Source organism: Salvelinus alpinus, chromosome 5 (assembly GCF_045679555.1).
Source record: "Salvelinus alpinus chromosome 5, SLU_Salpinus.1, whole genome shotgun sequence".
NCBI lineage: Eukaryota > Metazoa > Chordata > Actinopteri > Salmoniformes > Salmonidae > Salvelinus > Salvelinus alpinus.
Window position 1 is genome coordinate 96,013,533 of NC_092090.1, and position 18,641 is coordinate 96,032,173.

An 18,641-nucleotide genomic window follows, 5' to 3' on the forward strand; every position below is an offset into this window, starting at 1 on the left:
GATGTTCTAGTAGTGTTAGGTGATCTAGAAGTGTTAGGTGATGTTCTAGAAGTGTTTGGTGATGTTCTAGAAGTGTTTGGTGATGTTCTAGTAGTGTTAGGTGATCTAGAAGTGTTAGGTGATGTTCTAGTAGTGTTAGGTGATCTAGAAGTGTTAGGTGATGTTCTAGAAGTGTTTGGTGATGTTCTAGAAGTGTTAGGTGATGTTTTAGAAGGGTTAGGTGATGTTCTAGAAGGGTTAGGTGATGTTCTAGAAGTGTTAGGTGATGTTCTAGAAGTGTTAGGTGATGTTCTAGAAGTGTTTGGTGATGTTCTAGAAGTGTTAGGTGATGTTGTAGAAGGGTTAGGTGATGTTCTAGAAGGGTTGGGTGATGTTCTAGAAGGGTCAGGTGATGTTCAAGAAGTGTTAGGTGATGTTCTAGAAGTGTTAGGTGATGTTCTAGAAGTGTTAGGTGATGTTTTAGAAGGGCTAGGTGATGTTTTAGAAGGGTTAGGTGATGTTCTAGAAGGGTTAGGTGATGTTCTAGAAGTGTTACGTGATGTTTTAGAAGGGTTAGGTGATGTTTTAGAAGGGTTAGGTGATGTTCTAGAAGTGTTAGGTGATGTTTTAGAAGGGCTAGGTGATGTTTTAGAAGGGTTAGGTGATGTTCTAGAAGTGTTAGGTGATGTTCTAGAAGTGTTAGGTGATGTTTTAGAAGGGCTAGGTGATGTTTTAGAAGGGTTAGGTGATGTTCTAGAAGTGTTACGTGATGTTTTAGAAGGGTTAGGTGATGTTCTAGAAGTGTTACGTGATGTTTTAGAAGGGTTAGGTGATGTTCTAGAAGTGTTACGTGATGTTTTAGAAGGGTTAGGTGATGTTTTAGAAGGGCTAGGTGATGTTTTAGAAGGGTTAGGTGATGTTCTAGAAGTGTTACGTGATATTTTAGAAGGGTTAGGTGATGTTCTAGAAGTGTTACGTGATGTTTTAGTAGGGTTAGGTGATGTTTTAGAAGGGCTAGGTGATGTTTTAGAAGGGTTAGGTGATGTTCTAGAAGTGTTACGTGATGTTTTAGAAGGGTTAGGTGATGTTCTAGTAGGGTTAGGTGATGTTCTAGTAGGGTTAGGTGATGTTTTAGTAGGGTTAGGTGATGTTTTAGAAGGGTTAGGTGATGTTGTAGTAGGGTTAGGTGATGTTCTAGTAGGGTTAGGTGATGTTTTAGTAGGGTTGGTGATGTTTTAGAAGAGTTAGGTGATGTTCAAGAAGTGTTAGGTGATGTTCTAGAAGTGTTACGTGATGTTTTAGAAGGGTTAGGTGATGTTTTAGAAGGGTTAGGTGATGTTCTAGAAGGGTCAGGTGATGTTTTAGAAGGGTTAGGTGATGTTCTAGTAGGGTTAGGTGATGTTCTAGTAGGGTTAGGTGATGTTTTAGTAGGGTTAGGTGATGTTTTAGAAAGGTTAGGTGATGTTCTAGTAGGGTTAGGTGATGTTCTAGTAGGGTTAGGTGATGTTTTAGTAGGGTTGGTGATGTTTTAGAAGTGTTAAGTGATGTTGTAGTAGGGTTAGGTGATGTTTTAGAAGGGCTAGGTGATGTTCTAGAAGTGTTAGGTGATGTTTTAGAAGGGTTAGGTGATGTTTTAGAAGGGTTAGGTGATGTTTTAGAAGGGTTAGGTGATGTTCTAGAAGGGTTAGGTGATGTTCTAGAAGGGTTAGGTGATGTTTTAGAAGGGTTAGGTGATGTTCTAGAAGGGTTAGGTGATGTTCTAGTAGGGTTAGGTGATGTTTTAGAAGGGTTAGGTGATGTTTTAGAAGGGTTAGGTGATGTTCTAGAAGGGTTAGGTGATGTTCTAGAAGGGTTAGGTGATGTTTTAGAAGGGCTAGGTGATGTTTTAGAAGGGTTAGGTGATGTTCTAGAAGGGTTAGGTGATGTTCTAGAAGGGTTAGGTGATGTTTTAGAAGGGTTAGGTGATGTTTTAGAAGGGTTAGGTGATGTTCTAGAATGGTTAGGTGATGTTTTAGAAGGGTTAGGTGATGTGCGTGTGTGTACCTAGCAAGGTTATTATAATGTTGTGTTTTAATATTCGTTTTTATTTCTATGACTTTAAAAAAATTCTGTTTAGTTCCAGTAATTATTTACATCTGATTTACTAATGACAAATCAACCAATGGTTGCGTGCCATGTCATCGAGTGTGCAGTCTGACTGCTATACCATATGATGTGGTTAGCTGAAATGTAAAATACCTTTTTCAAACGGGTTTGATAATAATTTTATTTCAGTTTCCAAAATATTTTTTCCTGATTAGTTTAACTTTCCGTTTTAGTTTACTATAATAACCTTGGTACCTATAGGTGTCGGCAATAAAACGGGATATCGTCAGCGTGGATCTGTCTGTACCACTAACACCTGTTGAGAGGTCAAAACCCGCCTAACCAGGGGTCAACTCAGGGAATAAGGTTAAAGGTCAGACGGGTCAGATGGTCAAAGGTGAACAAATTATTACAGAGAAGGGAAAATGTACACAGTGCATTCGGAAAATATTCAGACCTCTTCCTTTTTTCCAAATTTCTGGAAAGATCAAGAAAGGCTAAGACAAAAATTATGCAGCATTGAAGGTCCCTAAGAACACAGTGGCCTCCATCATTCTTAAATGGAAGAAGTTTGTAACCACCAAGACTCTTCCTAGAGCTGGCCGCTCGGCCAAACTGAGCAATCGGGGGAGTAGGGCCTTGGTCAGGAAGGGGACCAAGAACCCGATGGTCACTGACAGAGCTCCAGAGTTCCTCTGTGGAGATGGGAGAATCTTCCATAAGGACAACCACCTCCGTAGCACTCCACCAATCAGGCCTTTATGGTAGAGTGGCCAGATGGAAGCCACAAATCAGTAAAAGGCACATGACAGCCCGTTTGGAGTTTGCCAAAAGACACCTAAAGGACTCTCAGACCATGAAAAACAAGATTCTCTGGCCTGATGAAACCAAGATTGAACTATGGTGGTGGCAACATCATGCTGTGGGGATGTTTTTCAGCGGCAGGGACTGGGAGACTAGTTAGGATCGAGGTAAAGATGAACGGAGCAAAGTAAAGAGAGATCCTTGATGAAAACCTGCTCCATAGCGCTCAGGAACTCAGACTGGGGCGAAGGTTCACCATCCAATGGGACAATGACCCTAAGCACACAGCCAGGACAACACAGGAGTGGCTTTGGGACAAGTCAGAGCCCAGACATAAACCCGATCGAACATCTCTGGAGAGACCAGAAAATAGCTGTGCAGCTACACTCCCCATCCAACCTGACAGAGCTTGAGATGATCTGCAAAGAAGAATGGGAGAAACTCCCTAAATACAGGTGTGCCAAGCTTGAAAGCATCATACCCAAGAAGACTAAAGGCTGTAATCGCTGCCAAAGGTGCTTCAACAAAGTACTGAGTAAAGGGTCTGAATATTTATGTAAATGTGATATACATTTTTTTTTTTACCTGTTTTTGCTTTGTCATTATGGGGTATTGTATGTAGATTGATGAGGGGAAACAAACAATTGAATCAATTTTAGAATAAGGCTGTAAAGTAACAAAATGTGTAAAAAAGTCAAGGGTTTTTTATACTTTCCAAATGAACTGTAGACGAAAAGGAAAAGCTAATGAAATCTCCTCTTGGAATGGGTGAGCAGCAGTAAGATGTGAAAGGTAAGGAGGGTGGGTAAGGCCCAAATATAGAGGTAAGGAGGATGGGTAAGGCCCAAATATAGAGGTAAGGAGGGTGGGTAAGGCCCAAATATAGAGGTAAGGAGGGTGGGTAAGGCCCAAATATAGAGGTAAGGAGGGTGGGAAATGCCCAAATGCAGAGATAAGAAGGGTGGGTAAGGCCCAAATATAGAGGTAAGGAGGGTGGGTAAGGCCCAAATATAGAGGTAAGGAGGGTGGGTAAGGCCCAAATACAGAAGTAAGGAGGGTGGGTAAGGCCCAAATATAGACGTAAGGAGGGTGGGAAAGGCCCAAATACAAAGGTAAGGAGGGTGGGTAAGGCCCAAATACAGAGGTAAGGAGGGTGGGAAAGGCCCAAATATAGAGGTAAGGAGGGGGGGAAAGGCCCAAATACAGATGTAAGGAGGGTGGGTAAGGCCCAAACATAGAGGTAAGGAGGGTGGGAAAGGCCCAAATATAGAGGTAAGGAGGGTGGGTAAGGAGGGTGGGTAAGGCCCAAATATAGAGGTAAGGAGGGTGGGTAAGGCCCAAATATAGAGGTAAGGAGGGTGGGAAAGGCTTAAATACAGAGGTAAGGAGGGTGCTTCAACAAAGTACTGAGTAAAGGGTCTGAATATTTATGTAAATGTGATATACATTTTTTTTTTTACCTGTTTTTGCTTTGTCATTATGGGGTATTGTATGTAGATTGATGAGGGGAAACAAACAATTGAATCAATTTTAGAATAAGGCTGTAAAGTAACAAAATGTGTAAAAAAGTCAAGGGTTTTTTATACTTTCCAAATGAACTGTAGACGAAAAGGAAAAGCTAATGAAATCTCCTCTTGGAATGGGTGAGCAGCAGTAAGATGTGAAAGGTAAGGAGGGTGGGTAAGGCCCAAATATAGAGGTAAGGAGGATGGGTAAGGCCCAAACATAGAGGTAAGGAGGGTGGGTAAGGCCCAAATATAGACGTAAGGAGGGTGGGAAAGGCCCAAATATAGAGGTAAGGAGGGGGGGAAAGGCCCAAATACAGATGTAAGGAGGGTGGGTAAGGCCCAAACATAGAGGTAAGGAGGGTGGGAAAGGCCCAAATATAGAGGTAAGGAGGGTGGGTAAGGCCCAAACATAGAGGTAAGGAGGGTGGGAAAGGCCCAAATATAGAGGTAAGGAGGGTGGGTAAGGCCCAAATATAGAGGTAAGGAGGGTGGGAAAGGCCCAAATATAGAGGTAAGGAGGGTGGGAAAGGCTTAAATACAGAGGTAAGGAGGGTGCTTCAACAAAGTACTGAGTAAAGGGTCTGAATATTTATGTAAATGTGATATACATTTTTTTTTTTACCTGTTTTTGCTTTGTCATTATGGGGTATTGTATGTAGATTGATGAGGGGAAACAAACAATTGAATCAATTTTAGAATAAGGCTGTAAAGTAACAAAATGTGTAAAAAAGTCAAGGGTTTTTTATACTTTCCAAATGAACTGTAGACGAAAAGGAAAAGCTAATGAAATCTCCTCTTGGAATGGGTGAGCAGCAGTAAGATGTGAAAGGTAAGGAGGGTGGGTAAGGCCCAAATATAGAGGTAAGGAGGATGGGTAAGGCCCAAACATAGAGGTAAGGAGGGTGGGTAAGGCCCAAATATAGACGTAAGGAGGGTGGGAAAGGCCCAAATATAGAGGTAAGGAGGGGGGGAAAGGCCCAAATACAGATGTAAGGAGGGTGGGTAAGGCCCAAACATAGAGGTAAGGAGGGTGGGAAAGGCCCAAATATAGAGGTAAGGAGGGTGGGTAAGGCCCAAACATAGAGGTAAGGAGGGTGGGAAAGGCCCAAATATAGAGGTAAGGAGGGTGGGTAAGGCCCAAATATAGAGGTAAGGAGGGTGGGTAAGGCCCAAATATAGAGGTAAGGAGGGTGGGTAAGGCCCAAAGGCAGAGTTCTCTTCATACTCACTATGTCATCTGTAGCGTCTTTAGCAGCCGTCACAGACAGCACCAGGACCAGAGGGACCACGGTTGTGAACCAGGACAGAGAGGAGATTGCAGGAATCACCTACCGCAACACATCCACAACATTCAGCAAATGCTTAGGTAACATTTATAAATCTACACATAATCTCACATTCATTATAACCCCCGCCCCCCGACCTCCCCCAAAAAAAAGACAGGGAGGGGAGATTGGTATTGGTTGTAAATGGTGCTGAAATGAGCTCAACATATACAGTTAGTATGCAGATAAAAACACACACGGGAACGACACAAGCCTAACACATAGACGTTCAGAACAGGACAGAATAGATGACAGGAAGCTCTCTACTAGATCCATAAGACAGAGATCTACCTCCACGTACAGTATATGGCTCTGCTCTCTACTAGTCTCCATAGTTGTTTCTACATACTGTAAGCTGTGATGAGTTCTCTCTAGGTCAGGTATGTGTTGTGTTGTGTGTAACCCTCTATATGACAATGAGACTTTGCTAAAATACTGAGTCAACTTCCTGTTCTGAGTATGTCACTTCCTTAATCTTAATGCACTTTACTCAGTCATATCTTGTTTTCTTACTGATTATAGCTTTACTCTGAGAATCACATCAATCATAGACATCTGCTCAGCACTAACATGGGCCTGATAAGTATTTATATGCTAGCTAAAAGTGTGTGTGTGTGTGTGTGTGTGTGTGTGTGTGTGTGTGTGTGTGTGTGTGTGTGTGTGTGTGTGTGTGTGTGTGTGTGTGTGTGTGTGTGTGTGTGTGTGTGTGTGTGTGTGTGTGTGTGTGTGTGTGTGTGTGTGTGTGTGTGTGTGTGTGTGTGTTCCACTCACTTGGAGTAACAGCAGAATGAGGAAGTAAGCATTGGCGATCCTCTGGAACTGTTCGAAGAGGTTGAGTGGCAGGAAGTTGAACGTGTTGTACTTAGATGTCTTAATGGCATTAGTCTGGAGGAGGGAGGGAGGGAGGGAGGGAGGGAGGGAGGGAGGGAGGGGGAAGGAGGGAGAAGAGATCATATTATGCCTATGAAGTTGAAAGTGACACCATCCATGCCGTGGCTCCCTCTATTTCTCACATCAGACGGGAGCTCCCACCACCGAAGGGTCTAAGGTTGCCATGGTTATTTCTCTGCTGACTGGGCAGGCATTGGAATGGGCTACGGCCATCTGGGAGAGGAGGAGCTGGAGTCTTATGAGGGGTTCATGGCTCTGTTGAAATATATTTTTGATCATCCCGCGGCGGGCAGAGAGTGAGGTGAGAGTCTGCTTCAGCTCCAGCAGGGGGATTAGACAGCTGCTGAATATGCACTTACCTTCCGGACAGTAGCAGCTTCCAGTGGATGGAATGAGCCGGCGCTCAGCACGTTATTTAGAAGAGGTCTGAGCGAGGAGGTCCAGTCGGAACTGGCCTGCCGAGATGACAACCTCACCCTGGACGCACTCATTGCGATGGCCATCTGTCTGGATAACCTCCTCTGGGAGCGTCGGCATCTCCATCGCTTCTCTCCCTCCTTCGGCGAGTGTTCGGGATCAGAGCCTGAACCCATGGAGGTAGGGGTCACACGCCTTCCCGCGACGGAACGACGCAGACGGATACAACTGGACCTCTGTTTGTACTGTGGCCAGGGAGGGCACAAGCGCCAGCGGTGTCAGTTACTTCAGAATCTGGGATCCACTAGAGCAGAGGGACGGTCACGTGATGTTACATCCCCCGGACCAGGAGTGAGTATTCCATCTACTGCTCTTCCTGTTAGACTCTTTTTAGTACCCATCACTCTGGCTAACTGTCCCTCATACCCTCTGTCTACAGCTTTAGTGGTTTTCCAGCGCCGCAGGGAACTTTATGGATCAGACCCCAACCACCATCAAGGGGTTACAACGTTTTTTGGGGTTTGCCAACTTTTACAGCTGCTTCATCAGGAACTTCAGCTTCGTCGATGCCCCTCTCACCTCGCTCCTCAAGGGTAGGTTGGTTTGGTCTCCAACAGCCGACGAGGCCTTTTGTCTCTTCAAGGGGTGTTTCACCTCTGCCCCTTTGCTAAAACACCCAGATCCCACCCTACCTTTCATGATTGAGATGAAATCGGAGGTGGGTGTGGGGGCAGTTTTGTCACCAAGACAGGGGGACGCACTAAAATTGTATCCTTGTGCTTTCTTCGCCAAGAAACTGTCCCCCGCAGAGAGGAATTACGACGTCGGCGATCAGAACCTCTTGGCGGTATTAGAGGAGTAGAGACACTGGCTGGAGGGTGCCAATGAACCATTCGTCATCCTCACCGACCATCGGAAACTTGAGTACATACGGACAGCGAGGAGACTGAATCCATGCCATGCCAAGCCAGGTGGGCCCTCTTCTTCACCAGGTTCGACTTCACGCTGACCTATTGCCCAGGTTCTAAGAACATTAAGGCCGATGCCCTGTATCTATGATTCAGGCGAGGCTCCTGTCCATAGGGCACCCATTATCCCATCTTCCCGAGTCATGGGTCTAGTGGTTTGGGACGTAGATGTGGACATCCAACAGGCTCTAGAGAGGGAGCCCGCACCCCGGATTTGTCCTCCCGCGCACATCTATGTTCCCACAGGGATAAGAGTTCAGCTGCTGACCTGGGCACACACAGCTGTCGTCGCTGGACATCAATGTTGTCATGACGTCGCCTGCTTGGGTATTGCAAACCCCCTCCCCCTCTCCCTGCCTTTCCCTGCCCCTTCAACCCATGCTGTGGTCACAGAGAGGTCGTAAATCCCTGAGAATCTCCTCATGGCCCAACAGTATTAGACAGAGGGTAAACTTTCAGGACAAAGGAATTTTCTCCCACCTCACAGAACTTGAGGTACGAACATATTTCATGTTCCTGCCAAAGTATAAAAGATAGATGGAGAGTCCAGCTATTAACATGCCCATTGGCCACCACGTGGGAAACTCATGAGAGACTGTGGGACTACATTACCATACCGCTGTTTATTTAATAACCTCAGATTTGAGGTTTACATCTGTTTGTTGTATAAAATGAATGAGTGAGTATGATACTGTTTGTATAATTGTGTAATATGATTTTGGACTGTTTAATTAAGAAAAATACAAATCCCTTTTTGATTTGAACTAAACCCGAGGACCCGCCCCTGAGCCAGTTGGGTCAGACATCCAAGGACAACCCCTTCCTGCTATCTGAATAAAAGCCAACTCTGAGAAATTACCATTAGACCATGTTTTCTCTCCATGGGGAGAACGAAGGTTAAGGTAACATTGCTGAATCTTTAACCATACCACGTGGTTAAACTCTTAGACGAATAATAACAAGTGTTGATATTGACTACTAGTCTGCAGCTAGGAATTCGGTATCATTGAACACGAAGAAAGACAACCGCCGAAACATCCATTCTATAACGAATGTCACTCTGAACTATCCACAATAACCGAGACAGAAGGAACTCCAACAGAAACTAACTTCACTCCAACGATCAAGACGACACACACCGAGCGTAAATATATATATATTGATTGCAATTGTTCCTGAATGAGTGAGTGTTCATGTGTAAGGATTAGCATGTCAATTGTCATAATTATGGACTCTGTAGTGAATTCTTAGTCGAACGCAATTCTCCCTTTTGTCTAACGAGCCGCCATGCCGGTTCAGCCACTAGGGCATATTTCTCCCATTTCATGTAACCCTTTAAAGGTTGTTTGTTTGTTTATGCATTTATGTGAATTAATTAGTTAGTAATAAATAAATGATTTAAGACAATTGATGTATGGATGACTCATAGTGAAGACTGGGTTCGTGCAGATAATCAACAATTTACGACGTTTGGAATGAGACTAACGTGAGGTAAAAATAAATAAATCATTAATCAGAAGACTATTGATCAGATATGAAAATATCTGAAAGGTTATATTGGGAAATTATAACTTTGTAATCTGACTATTTTCCCTGGTGCCCTCGAATTCATAGTTAATTAGTTACGTTATTACTCAAGTGATCGCGTAATCCCTAATTACAGGAATCTTTGATAAAAACTATAAGTCTTCAATTTAATGATAGCAAAGACACGACAATGTATTTCTCACACCATCCATTCCATCACTGAGAAATACTGGTGTCCCACCTTGGTGCAGGACGTTACGCGGTATGCCAACTCCTGTTTCGTGTGCTCTCAAACCAAGTCCCCCGGAATGCTCCAGCAGGGAAGCTCCTGCCGCTTCCCGTGTCTCAGCGACCTTGGTCCCATCTATCCATTGACTTTGTTACTGATCTTCCCCCTTCTGATGGTTTCACCACCATTCTGGTGGTAGTGGATAGATTCTCCAAGTCATGTTGATTAATCCTTCTTCCTTCCGACTGCTCTCCAGGTTGCTGAGGAACTCTTCCAGCAGGTATTCCGGCATTATGGCCTTCTGGAGGATATCGTCTCGGACCATAGCTCCCAGTTCACATCCCGAGTATGGAGGACCTTCTTGGAGAGGCTCGGAGTCACGGTTAGTCTCACATTCGGGTAACGACCTCAGTCTAACGGGCAGGTGGAGAGGATGAATCAGGAGCTGGGGAGGTTCCTGAGGAGTCACTGTCAGGACCAGCAGGGTGAGTGGGCACATTTCCTTCCTTGGGCAGAGTACGCCCAGAACTCTCTACGTCACTCCTCCACTGGGTTGACCCCCTTCCAGTGTGTTTTGGGTTTCCAGCTGGCCCCGGCCCCATGGACCCAGGGCCAGACTGTGGCTCCTGCGGTAGATAAGGGATTCTGGCGCACGGAGGAGGTGTGGAACAATGTGCATGTGAGACTCCAGCACGCAATTCATCGTCAGAAGGAGCAGGCAGACCGTCACCACAGTGAGACCCCTGTGTTCCATCCTGGGGATCACGTCTGGCTCTCTACCAGGAACCTCCCACTCCGCCTGCCCTGCAAGAAACTGAGCCCCTGGTTTGTGGGGTCATTCAAGGTTCTCCGGAGGGTCAATAGGTGACATACAGGTTACAATTACCCAGTCACTACCATATCTCACCCTCTTTTCATGTCTCCCTTCTCAGGCCGGTGGTTCCTGGTCCCCTAGCTGATGCTGTCCCCCACGACACACCTCCACCTCCCCCTGGACATCGAGTGGAGCCCGGCATACGCTGTCAGATCCCTACTGGACTCCCGACATTGTGGGGGTCAGCTCCAGTATCTGGTGGACTGGGAGGGGTATGGCCCAGAGGAGTGGTGTTGGGTCCCGGTGGAGGACATTCTGGACCCCAACATCATTCGTGATTTCCACCTTCGCTGCCCAGACCGACCCGCTCCTCGTCTTCGGGATCGTCCCCCTGGTCTGCATTGTCCTGTGGCTGGAGTCGCACGTCAGAGGGGGGTACTGTCACGTCTGCTCCTGTTCCTCCCCTCCGGCGTACGACGTTGCCAGAGTACTAACCACCGGTCCTGGATTCATCATTACGCACACCTGGCACTCATCATTACGCGCACATGTTAATCATTATGATTCACACCTGGACTCCATTACCTTCATCATTTCCTCCCCTTTATATGTCGCTCTCCCATGTTCACTCACCAGTTGGTATTGTTCTTGTGTATCGACCCCATCATCACCCCATCATTACAAATAAATCTATGTAATATAGCCTACACCTTCACAATAAATCCATTATTTATTTTAGCCACGTCTAAAGAAACATGATATGAAGAAAATGTAGTCTATTTCAGAAGAACAGAACAGCATACTCTGAGTTGTCCTGATCTGTCTATGCCATATGGCTGTGGGCTACACTAGTTAATTTGGAAGACAAGATTTGCTTAGAATTTCGTGGCATACATTTTTTGTATTTTATAGTATGAAGAAGATAATTGAACAAAGCTGAATAAAATAGAAAGGATATTTTCTCCAAACGATTTGAGGGAGTGCGCACATGTGGCTATTATATGTTGAGCAGTTAACAAAGAAACAAGTACTCCTATATGCTTAATTTTGAGATATTTATGTAACTTTAGTTGTTCTACAAACGTTGGGCTATATGTTTCTATGGCTGCATGATGCGTCTCTAATGATGGTAGGAAAAAAGTCACATGAAATGCATGAGATTTGTTTTTTTGCACAGGCTGCACACACTTCATCAGTCTCTCATTCACAACTAACGTTGGGTAGTTAGTTAGATAACATATACGTAGTTAATATACTGGCAAGTTTGATGTATTAGTAGACAACTAATGTTAGGTAGCTAGCTAACATACCGGTACATAGAGCTGTAATGATATGCTATGCGGTTTGTAAGGATAGTGTAGCTAACAAATTGTCAGCCAACATAACGTGTAACGTAACATATTTGAAAAGTCATTACTTTATTACATTGCTCAACATTTTTAATTAGTTAAGTCAATTAATTTGTATCTGCTCTCATCGGACTTCTTTGCATATTTTCCACCATTTTTTCCCCCGCCATTTTCTCATTTTCTGAATCTGAAAACGTTGTGAAGCCACGCCCATTTTCTGAAAAACTGCATTATGGGCCGTAAAAGCACGGAAATAGCGTATACTGCTTGTATACTGCGTATTTTGGCAAATGTAGTACGACATCCGGGAACTTTTTGCATACTAACTATATCCATACTATGACCAATAAGCATAAAACATACTCAATTTACTTCACAAATAGTACAGTTAGTGCGGTTAGTATGAGTACTGTATTCGAACACAGCTCTACTCTGGGACAGTTGTGGAATGCGATAGATCCCAAATTAATCCAACCACTAGCATCAAAAAAAATGTCAGAATGTTTAGCAGATCAGAACGTTTAGCTTAAAATGTTGATAAACTGTTAGGCTATTTCTTCACATTATAAGCCAGCAATGCTTAATGCAAACTATAAGCACAAATGTTCCATTAGCGGGAAAACACAATTAGTAAAAGTGACAGCCAATGTGATTATGCATGTAATGCTTTTATTATCAAGGTGCATTTTTATGGTGAAAATTATCTTTCCCAAACTTGAAACTCACACGCTGCTTATGTATGCCAGTTAGGCTCTACACCCATTGTAAAGTGGATCATTTTAAGAAGTTATTTGGCCACTTTAGTTGTGATACAAACCTTATAAAACATATAGGCCTTATGGGCTAGGCTACATGAGGAATGGGACTATGATTTGAAAAAGTCGCAAAAATTATCATGCACCCTTTCTCGAAACGGGCAGGTGGGAAAAAATACATGTCATCTATGCAGTTAAATAGCAACTGGAGGATGCTTTACACCTGGTTCATGTTCATGCCAGCCAGGTAGGCTATACTCCTGTTATAAAGACAAGCAATGTGCTTAATATTAGGAAAGTTAACAAATAAATATAGTATGCCTAGCCTATAGAAAGCTGATGGGATCCTCCTCTTTTTAATAGAGGCCATCAATCTGTTTTCTCACGCAATTGCATATCCTATAGAAATGTTGCACAACATGACCTCATGGGCTCTAATGAAGTGTTTGATTAGATTTTCGATTACATTTGCATTGATGTCAGAGTGATTAGAGTGACAATAGAGTGCTGAGTACAAGCCAGTTAGCAAGTTTGGTAGGCTACCAGAGCAGAGCAGACCAGAGCAGACCAGACCAGAGCAGAGCAGAACAGACCAGACTCAGACCCCTGGCAGCCTGCCAGCAGCATGACAATAACCAGACAGTGACATGTATAGTCTGGTCCCAGGGACTAACTCAATACACAAGAGCATGCATGCACAAAGTAACACACACACACACACACACACACACACACACACACACACACACACACACACACACACACACACACACACACACACACACACACACACACACACACACACACACACACACACACACACACACACACACACACACACACACACGCCAGAGGATTTACCGCTGAGGATAACAATGCATAGGCTTGCACGTACACACACATTCAACTAAACTCACTGCATACTTGAAGGAGAGGTTATACTCTCTGTCGTTTGCCCTCAGTTTCCTCTCCAACTCTGAGAGAGAGAGAGAGAGAGAGAGAGAGAGAGAGAGAGAGAGAGAGAGAGAGAGAGAGAGAGAGAGAGAGAGAGAGAGAGAGAGAGAGAGAGAGAGAGAGAGAGAGAGAGAGAGAGAGAGAGAGAGAGAGAGAGAGAGAGAGAGAGAGAGAATATGACATTTGAAATGTCTTTATTCTTTTGGAACTTGTGTGAGTGTAATATTTACTGTTGTGGGAGTGTAATATTTACACTTTTTGTTGTTTATTTCACTCTTGTTTATCCATGTCACTTTCTGTGGTAATGTAAACATGTTTCCCATGCCTATAAAGCCCCTTGAATTGAATTGAGAATGAGAACAGGACAGCAACGGGTGTGGCTGAATAGCCAAATCTAGTCATTTGAAGGGGTGTCCACATACTTTTGTATATACAGTGTATTTCTAAACCAACGGCTAATTTCTAAATATGAAATGTCATGAGAGCAGTCAAGTCCGGAGACTCCCAGCAGCTCCTTACCACTCTCTTTCTTCTTGGCATAGTCTGGACCGAAGAACGACATGTTTTCTGCCTCTTCTTCACACTCTTCACCTACGCATGGTATTTATCTGGGGATGGGAGAGAACAGGGTTAGTTGTGGACTAAAATACCCATTCACTTAATTTAACAACCCCTGAGTACAAGTAACAGACTATCATCCCAGGGTGAAACATCCTAAATGAGATACTTCTGCTTCTCATGGGCGAGTGTTTTGGAGTTAAAGTACCCTATGAGGTGTCCAGTGACAATTACAAGCCCAGCTTCGGAACATTTGGGAGAGATTTTACTTGTAGTTAATGGCTTTGTAATGGAAGGTTTGGGAATCGCTTCCTCTTAGGTGGTTGTAGAATTTAACAACTATTTTCTGGATGTTGATAATTAGCTTGTATCTGCCTAATTCTGCTCTGCATTCTCTCTCTCTCTCTCATTATATTCCCTTCTCTCTCTCTCTCTCTCTCAATATAATCAACATATCCTTTCCATCTGTCTGTGTATGGCCTGGCAGTTTCATCAGCCTCCTCAATCTTTGACCTCTTCCCTTCATACAGGGAGGGAGAGGTGGTGGTGAGTCAATGGGAGGTGCCCCTTCAAAATAATGTGTGTGTCAAATCACATCAGCTACTACATGCCTCACTTTTTTGCTTCAAGGTTTTTTACAGGGAAGGTCACATTTTTTTAGAATATTTTCGGGATGATTTGGGCAGTTGTGCCTTACAGACTTCAAACATTCTGCCAAAAAATCTGCCAGCCAGAATCAGGAATGAAACACTCTGCCAGCCAGTATCAGGGATGACAACACTCTGGCAGCCAGAATCAGGAATGAAACACTCTGCCAGCCAGTATCAGGAATGAAACACTCTGCCAGCCAGAATCAGGGATGAAACAACACTCTGCCAGCCAGAATCAGGAATGAAACACTCTGGCAGCCAGAATCAGGAATGAAACACTCTGGCAGCCAGAATCAGGAATGAAACACTCTGGCAGCCAGAATCAGGAATGAAACACTCTGGCAGCCAGTATCAGGAATGAAACACTCTGGCAGCCAGTATCAGGAATGAAACACTCTGGCAGCCAGAATCAGGAATGAAATACTCTGGCAGCCAGAATAAGGAATGAAACAACACTCTGGCAGCCAGTATCAGGAATGAAACACTCTGGCAGCCAGAATCAGGAATGAAACACTCTGGCAGCCAGAATCAGGAATGAAACACTCTGGCAGCCAGAATCAGGAATGAAACACTCTGGCAGCCAGAATCAGGAATGAAACACTCTGGCAGCCAGAATCAGGAATGAAACACTCTGGCAGCCAGAATCAGGAATGAAACAACACTCTGGCAGCCAGAATCAGGAATGAAACACTCTGGCAGCCAGAATCAGGAATTAAACAACACTCTGGCAGCCAGAATCAGGAATGAAACAACACTCTGGCAGCCAGTGTGTGTAGCCGGTTAACATTTACATGTTAGTCATTTAGTAGACTCTCTTATCCAGAGCAACTTAGATTAGTGAGTGCATACATTTTCATTTAATTTAATTTTACACTTTTTTCATACTGGTCCCCCGTGGCAACCACCTCTCAGGACTGGTTGTCATGGTGAACTCAGTTCTGGATATATTTATAGCACACACGTGTGTATTTAAGAATGTGTGTTTTAAAACAGAGTCACACAGAGGCCCAAGTCTGCTAAAATACACATGCACGCACACACACCACACACACACACACACACACACGCACACGCTCCTTTCAGTGTCAACTTCAAGCCTACCTTTCATCCCTCATCTATTCATTGTGTAAAGCCCTCCAAATACACCAAAGTCAAATAGTCCCCTTATTTAAACAGGATAATGTCATCAGGATAATGTCATCAGGATAATGTCAGTAGGATAATGTCAGCAGGATAATGTCGTCAGAATAATGTCAACAGGATAATGTCATCATGATAATGTCTTCAGGATAATGTCGCCAGGATAATGCCGTCAGGATAATGTCAGCAGGATAATGTCGTCAGAATAATGTCATCAGGGTAATGTCAGCAGGATAATGTCAGCATGATAATGCAATTAGGATAATGTCAGCAGAATAATGTCAGCAGAATAATGTCAGCAGAATAATGTCATCAGGATAATGTCAGGATAATGTCAGCATGATAATGTCGTCAGGATAATGTCGTCGGAATAATGTCACCATGATAATGGCATCAGGACAATACCATCGGGATAATGTCAGCAGGATAATGCCGTCGGGATAATGTCAGCAGGATAATGCAATTAGGATAATGTCAGCAGAATAATGTCAGCAGAATGATGCCATCAGGATAATGTCACCAGGATAATGTCACCAGGACAATACCATTGGGATAATGTCAGCAGGATAATGTCGTCAGGATAATGTCAGCAGGATAATGTCAGCAGGATAATGTCAGATATTCCTCCAGAGTGATCATATAATCACATCCTTCATAAGGTCTGATCATGCTTTAATTCTAAAGGTCAAAATGTTAGTTTATGAAATGTTAACTTTATTAAAGCTTCCAGCCTTGGCAGCTTCCACACATACTCACAACAAGAGCACAGAGAGGCAAGGCTGCTGAGGAATGAGAAAGATGGTAGCCTATGTGTGTGTGTGTGACAGAGAGAGAGATTTGGAAGTAGAGCATGTCTGTGTATTTGGTTAGCCCACCTCAGCCCACCTCCACCACAGGAAAACAAAGAAACCTGACCAAGAAGGAATCTTTTGTATGCATCTTTTTTCTTTCAAGGACAGCTTTACTAAGGGCTCTATTGCTGAAGTGTTACAACACGTTCTACAGCTGCACCATCGAGAGCATCCTGACTGGTTGCATCACCACTTGGTATGGCAACTGCTCGGCATCCGACTGCAAGGCGCTACAGATGGTAATGCGTGCGGCCCAGTACATAACTGGAGCCAAGCTTCCTGCCATCCAGGACCTCTATACCAGGCGGTGTCAGAGGAAGGCCCAAAAAATTGTCAAAGACTGCAACCACCCGAGTCATAGACTGTTCTCTCTGCTACCGCACGGCAAGCAGTACTGGAGCGGCAAGTCTAGGTCCAAAAGGCTCCTTAACAGCTTCTACCACCAAGCCATAATACTGCTAAGTTATTCAAATGGCTATTTGTATTGACCCCCTTTTTTACCCTGCTGCAACTCGCTGTTTATAATCTATGCATAGTTACTTTACCTCTACCTACATGTACAAATTACCTCAATTACCTAGACTAACCTGTACCCCTGCACATTGACTCGGTACCAGTACCCCCTGTATATAGCCTTGTTATTGTTATTTTACTGTGTTACAGACACAATTATTCCTCAGTTTCATCAGCTGTCCGGGTGGCTGGTCTCAGACGATCCCGCAGGTGAAGAAGCCGGATGTGGAGCTCCTGGGCTGGCGTGGTTACACGTGGTCTGCGGTTGTGAGGTCAGTTGAACGTACTGCCAAATTCTCTAAAACTAAGTTGGAGGTGTCTTATGGTAGAGAAATTAACATTAAACTCTCTGGCAACAACTCTGGTGGCCATTCCTGGAGTCCCTCAAAACTTGAGACATCTGTGGCATTGTGCTGTGTGATAAAATTACACATTTTAGAGTGGCCTTTTATTGTCCCCAGCACAAAGTCCACCTGTGTAATGATCATGCTGTTTAATCAGTTTATTGATATGCCCCACCTGTCAGGTAACTGGATTATCTTGACAATGTAAACAAATTTGTGCACAACATTTGAGAGAAATACACTAATTGTGCGTATGGAAAAGCTCATGAAACATGTGACCAACACTTTACATGTCGCGTGCATATTTTTGTTCAGTATATAACTGAGATGTGGTTATCTCACCTTTAATATCAAAATGTGGGTTGGACTTCGCTGTCCGTGAGACGAGAACAACATGCTCTCGTGTTTGTCTATAAAGCACTTCTGAATAAACTACCTTCTTATTTATCATCACTTATCAACACTATAATTATAATTCATGAAACCAGGTCTCAAGCATTGATTACACTTTGAGGCCCCTGCAACCTCCACAGAGTTGTGTATGGCTGCCTTTTCATGTTACGCTCCTTGCTTACGGAATAGCCTGCAGACTAAACTTAAACTTGAGACTCTTGTCCCCCTGTTGCTCATTTTAAACATTTATTGGAGGATTTTAATTTTTTGTATTGCTTGTAACTGTTTTGGGTAATGCAGGTTCTTGTGCTGTTAGGAGAATAACCTGTGTGTAAATGTAACAATCTGCCGTTGTATTTTTTTGTGTTATCTGTGATCGTTTTGTTTAGTCTTGTGTCATTTCTTAATCATTGTACCTAAACTGTATGTGTAAACATGTATACGCAGGGCCCAGCTGTAAAAGAGACCTCCGTCTGTGTTCCTTGTTTGAAATAAAGGTAGAATGAAAAGATGAATGCACAAACCGTAAGTCACTCTGGATACTATGAGATCTATGAGTCTCATAGTATCTATGAGTCCTATGAGAT

General features: G+C 43.8%; 1 protein-coding gene and 1 long non-coding RNA gene across 2 annotated transcripts in view; one reads left to right on the forward strand and one right to left on the reverse strand.

Moving 5' to 3' along the window:
• LOC139577279 (phospholipid-transporting ATPase ID-like) overlaps positions 1 to 18,641 on the reverse strand; it is a 62,056-nt gene that overhangs the window by 34,994 nt on the left and 8,421 nt on the right. The window contains exons 2-5 of the mRNA XM_071404283.1: positions 14,125 to 14,213; positions 13,569 to 13,627; positions 6,473 to 6,586; positions 5,606 to 5,704 (exon numbers count right to left, since the gene is read on the reverse strand). Of these exons, the coding sequence (XP_071260384.1) occupies positions 5,606 to 5,704; positions 6,473 to 6,586; positions 13,569 to 13,627; positions 14,125 to 14,167 (315 nt within the window). The 5' untranslated portion in view covers positions 14,168 to 14,213. The remainder of the gene's footprint in view (positions 1 to 5,605; positions 5,705 to 6,472; positions 6,587 to 13,568; positions 13,628 to 14,124; positions 14,214 to 18,641) is intronic.
• On the forward strand, positions 6,686 to 11,427 carry LOC139577278 (uncharacterized). The gene is made up of 3 exons (XR_011675245.1): positions 6,686 to 9,121; positions 9,990 to 10,115; positions 10,666 to 11,427. It is a non-coding gene; the product is annotated as an uncharacterized lncRNA (long non-coding RNA).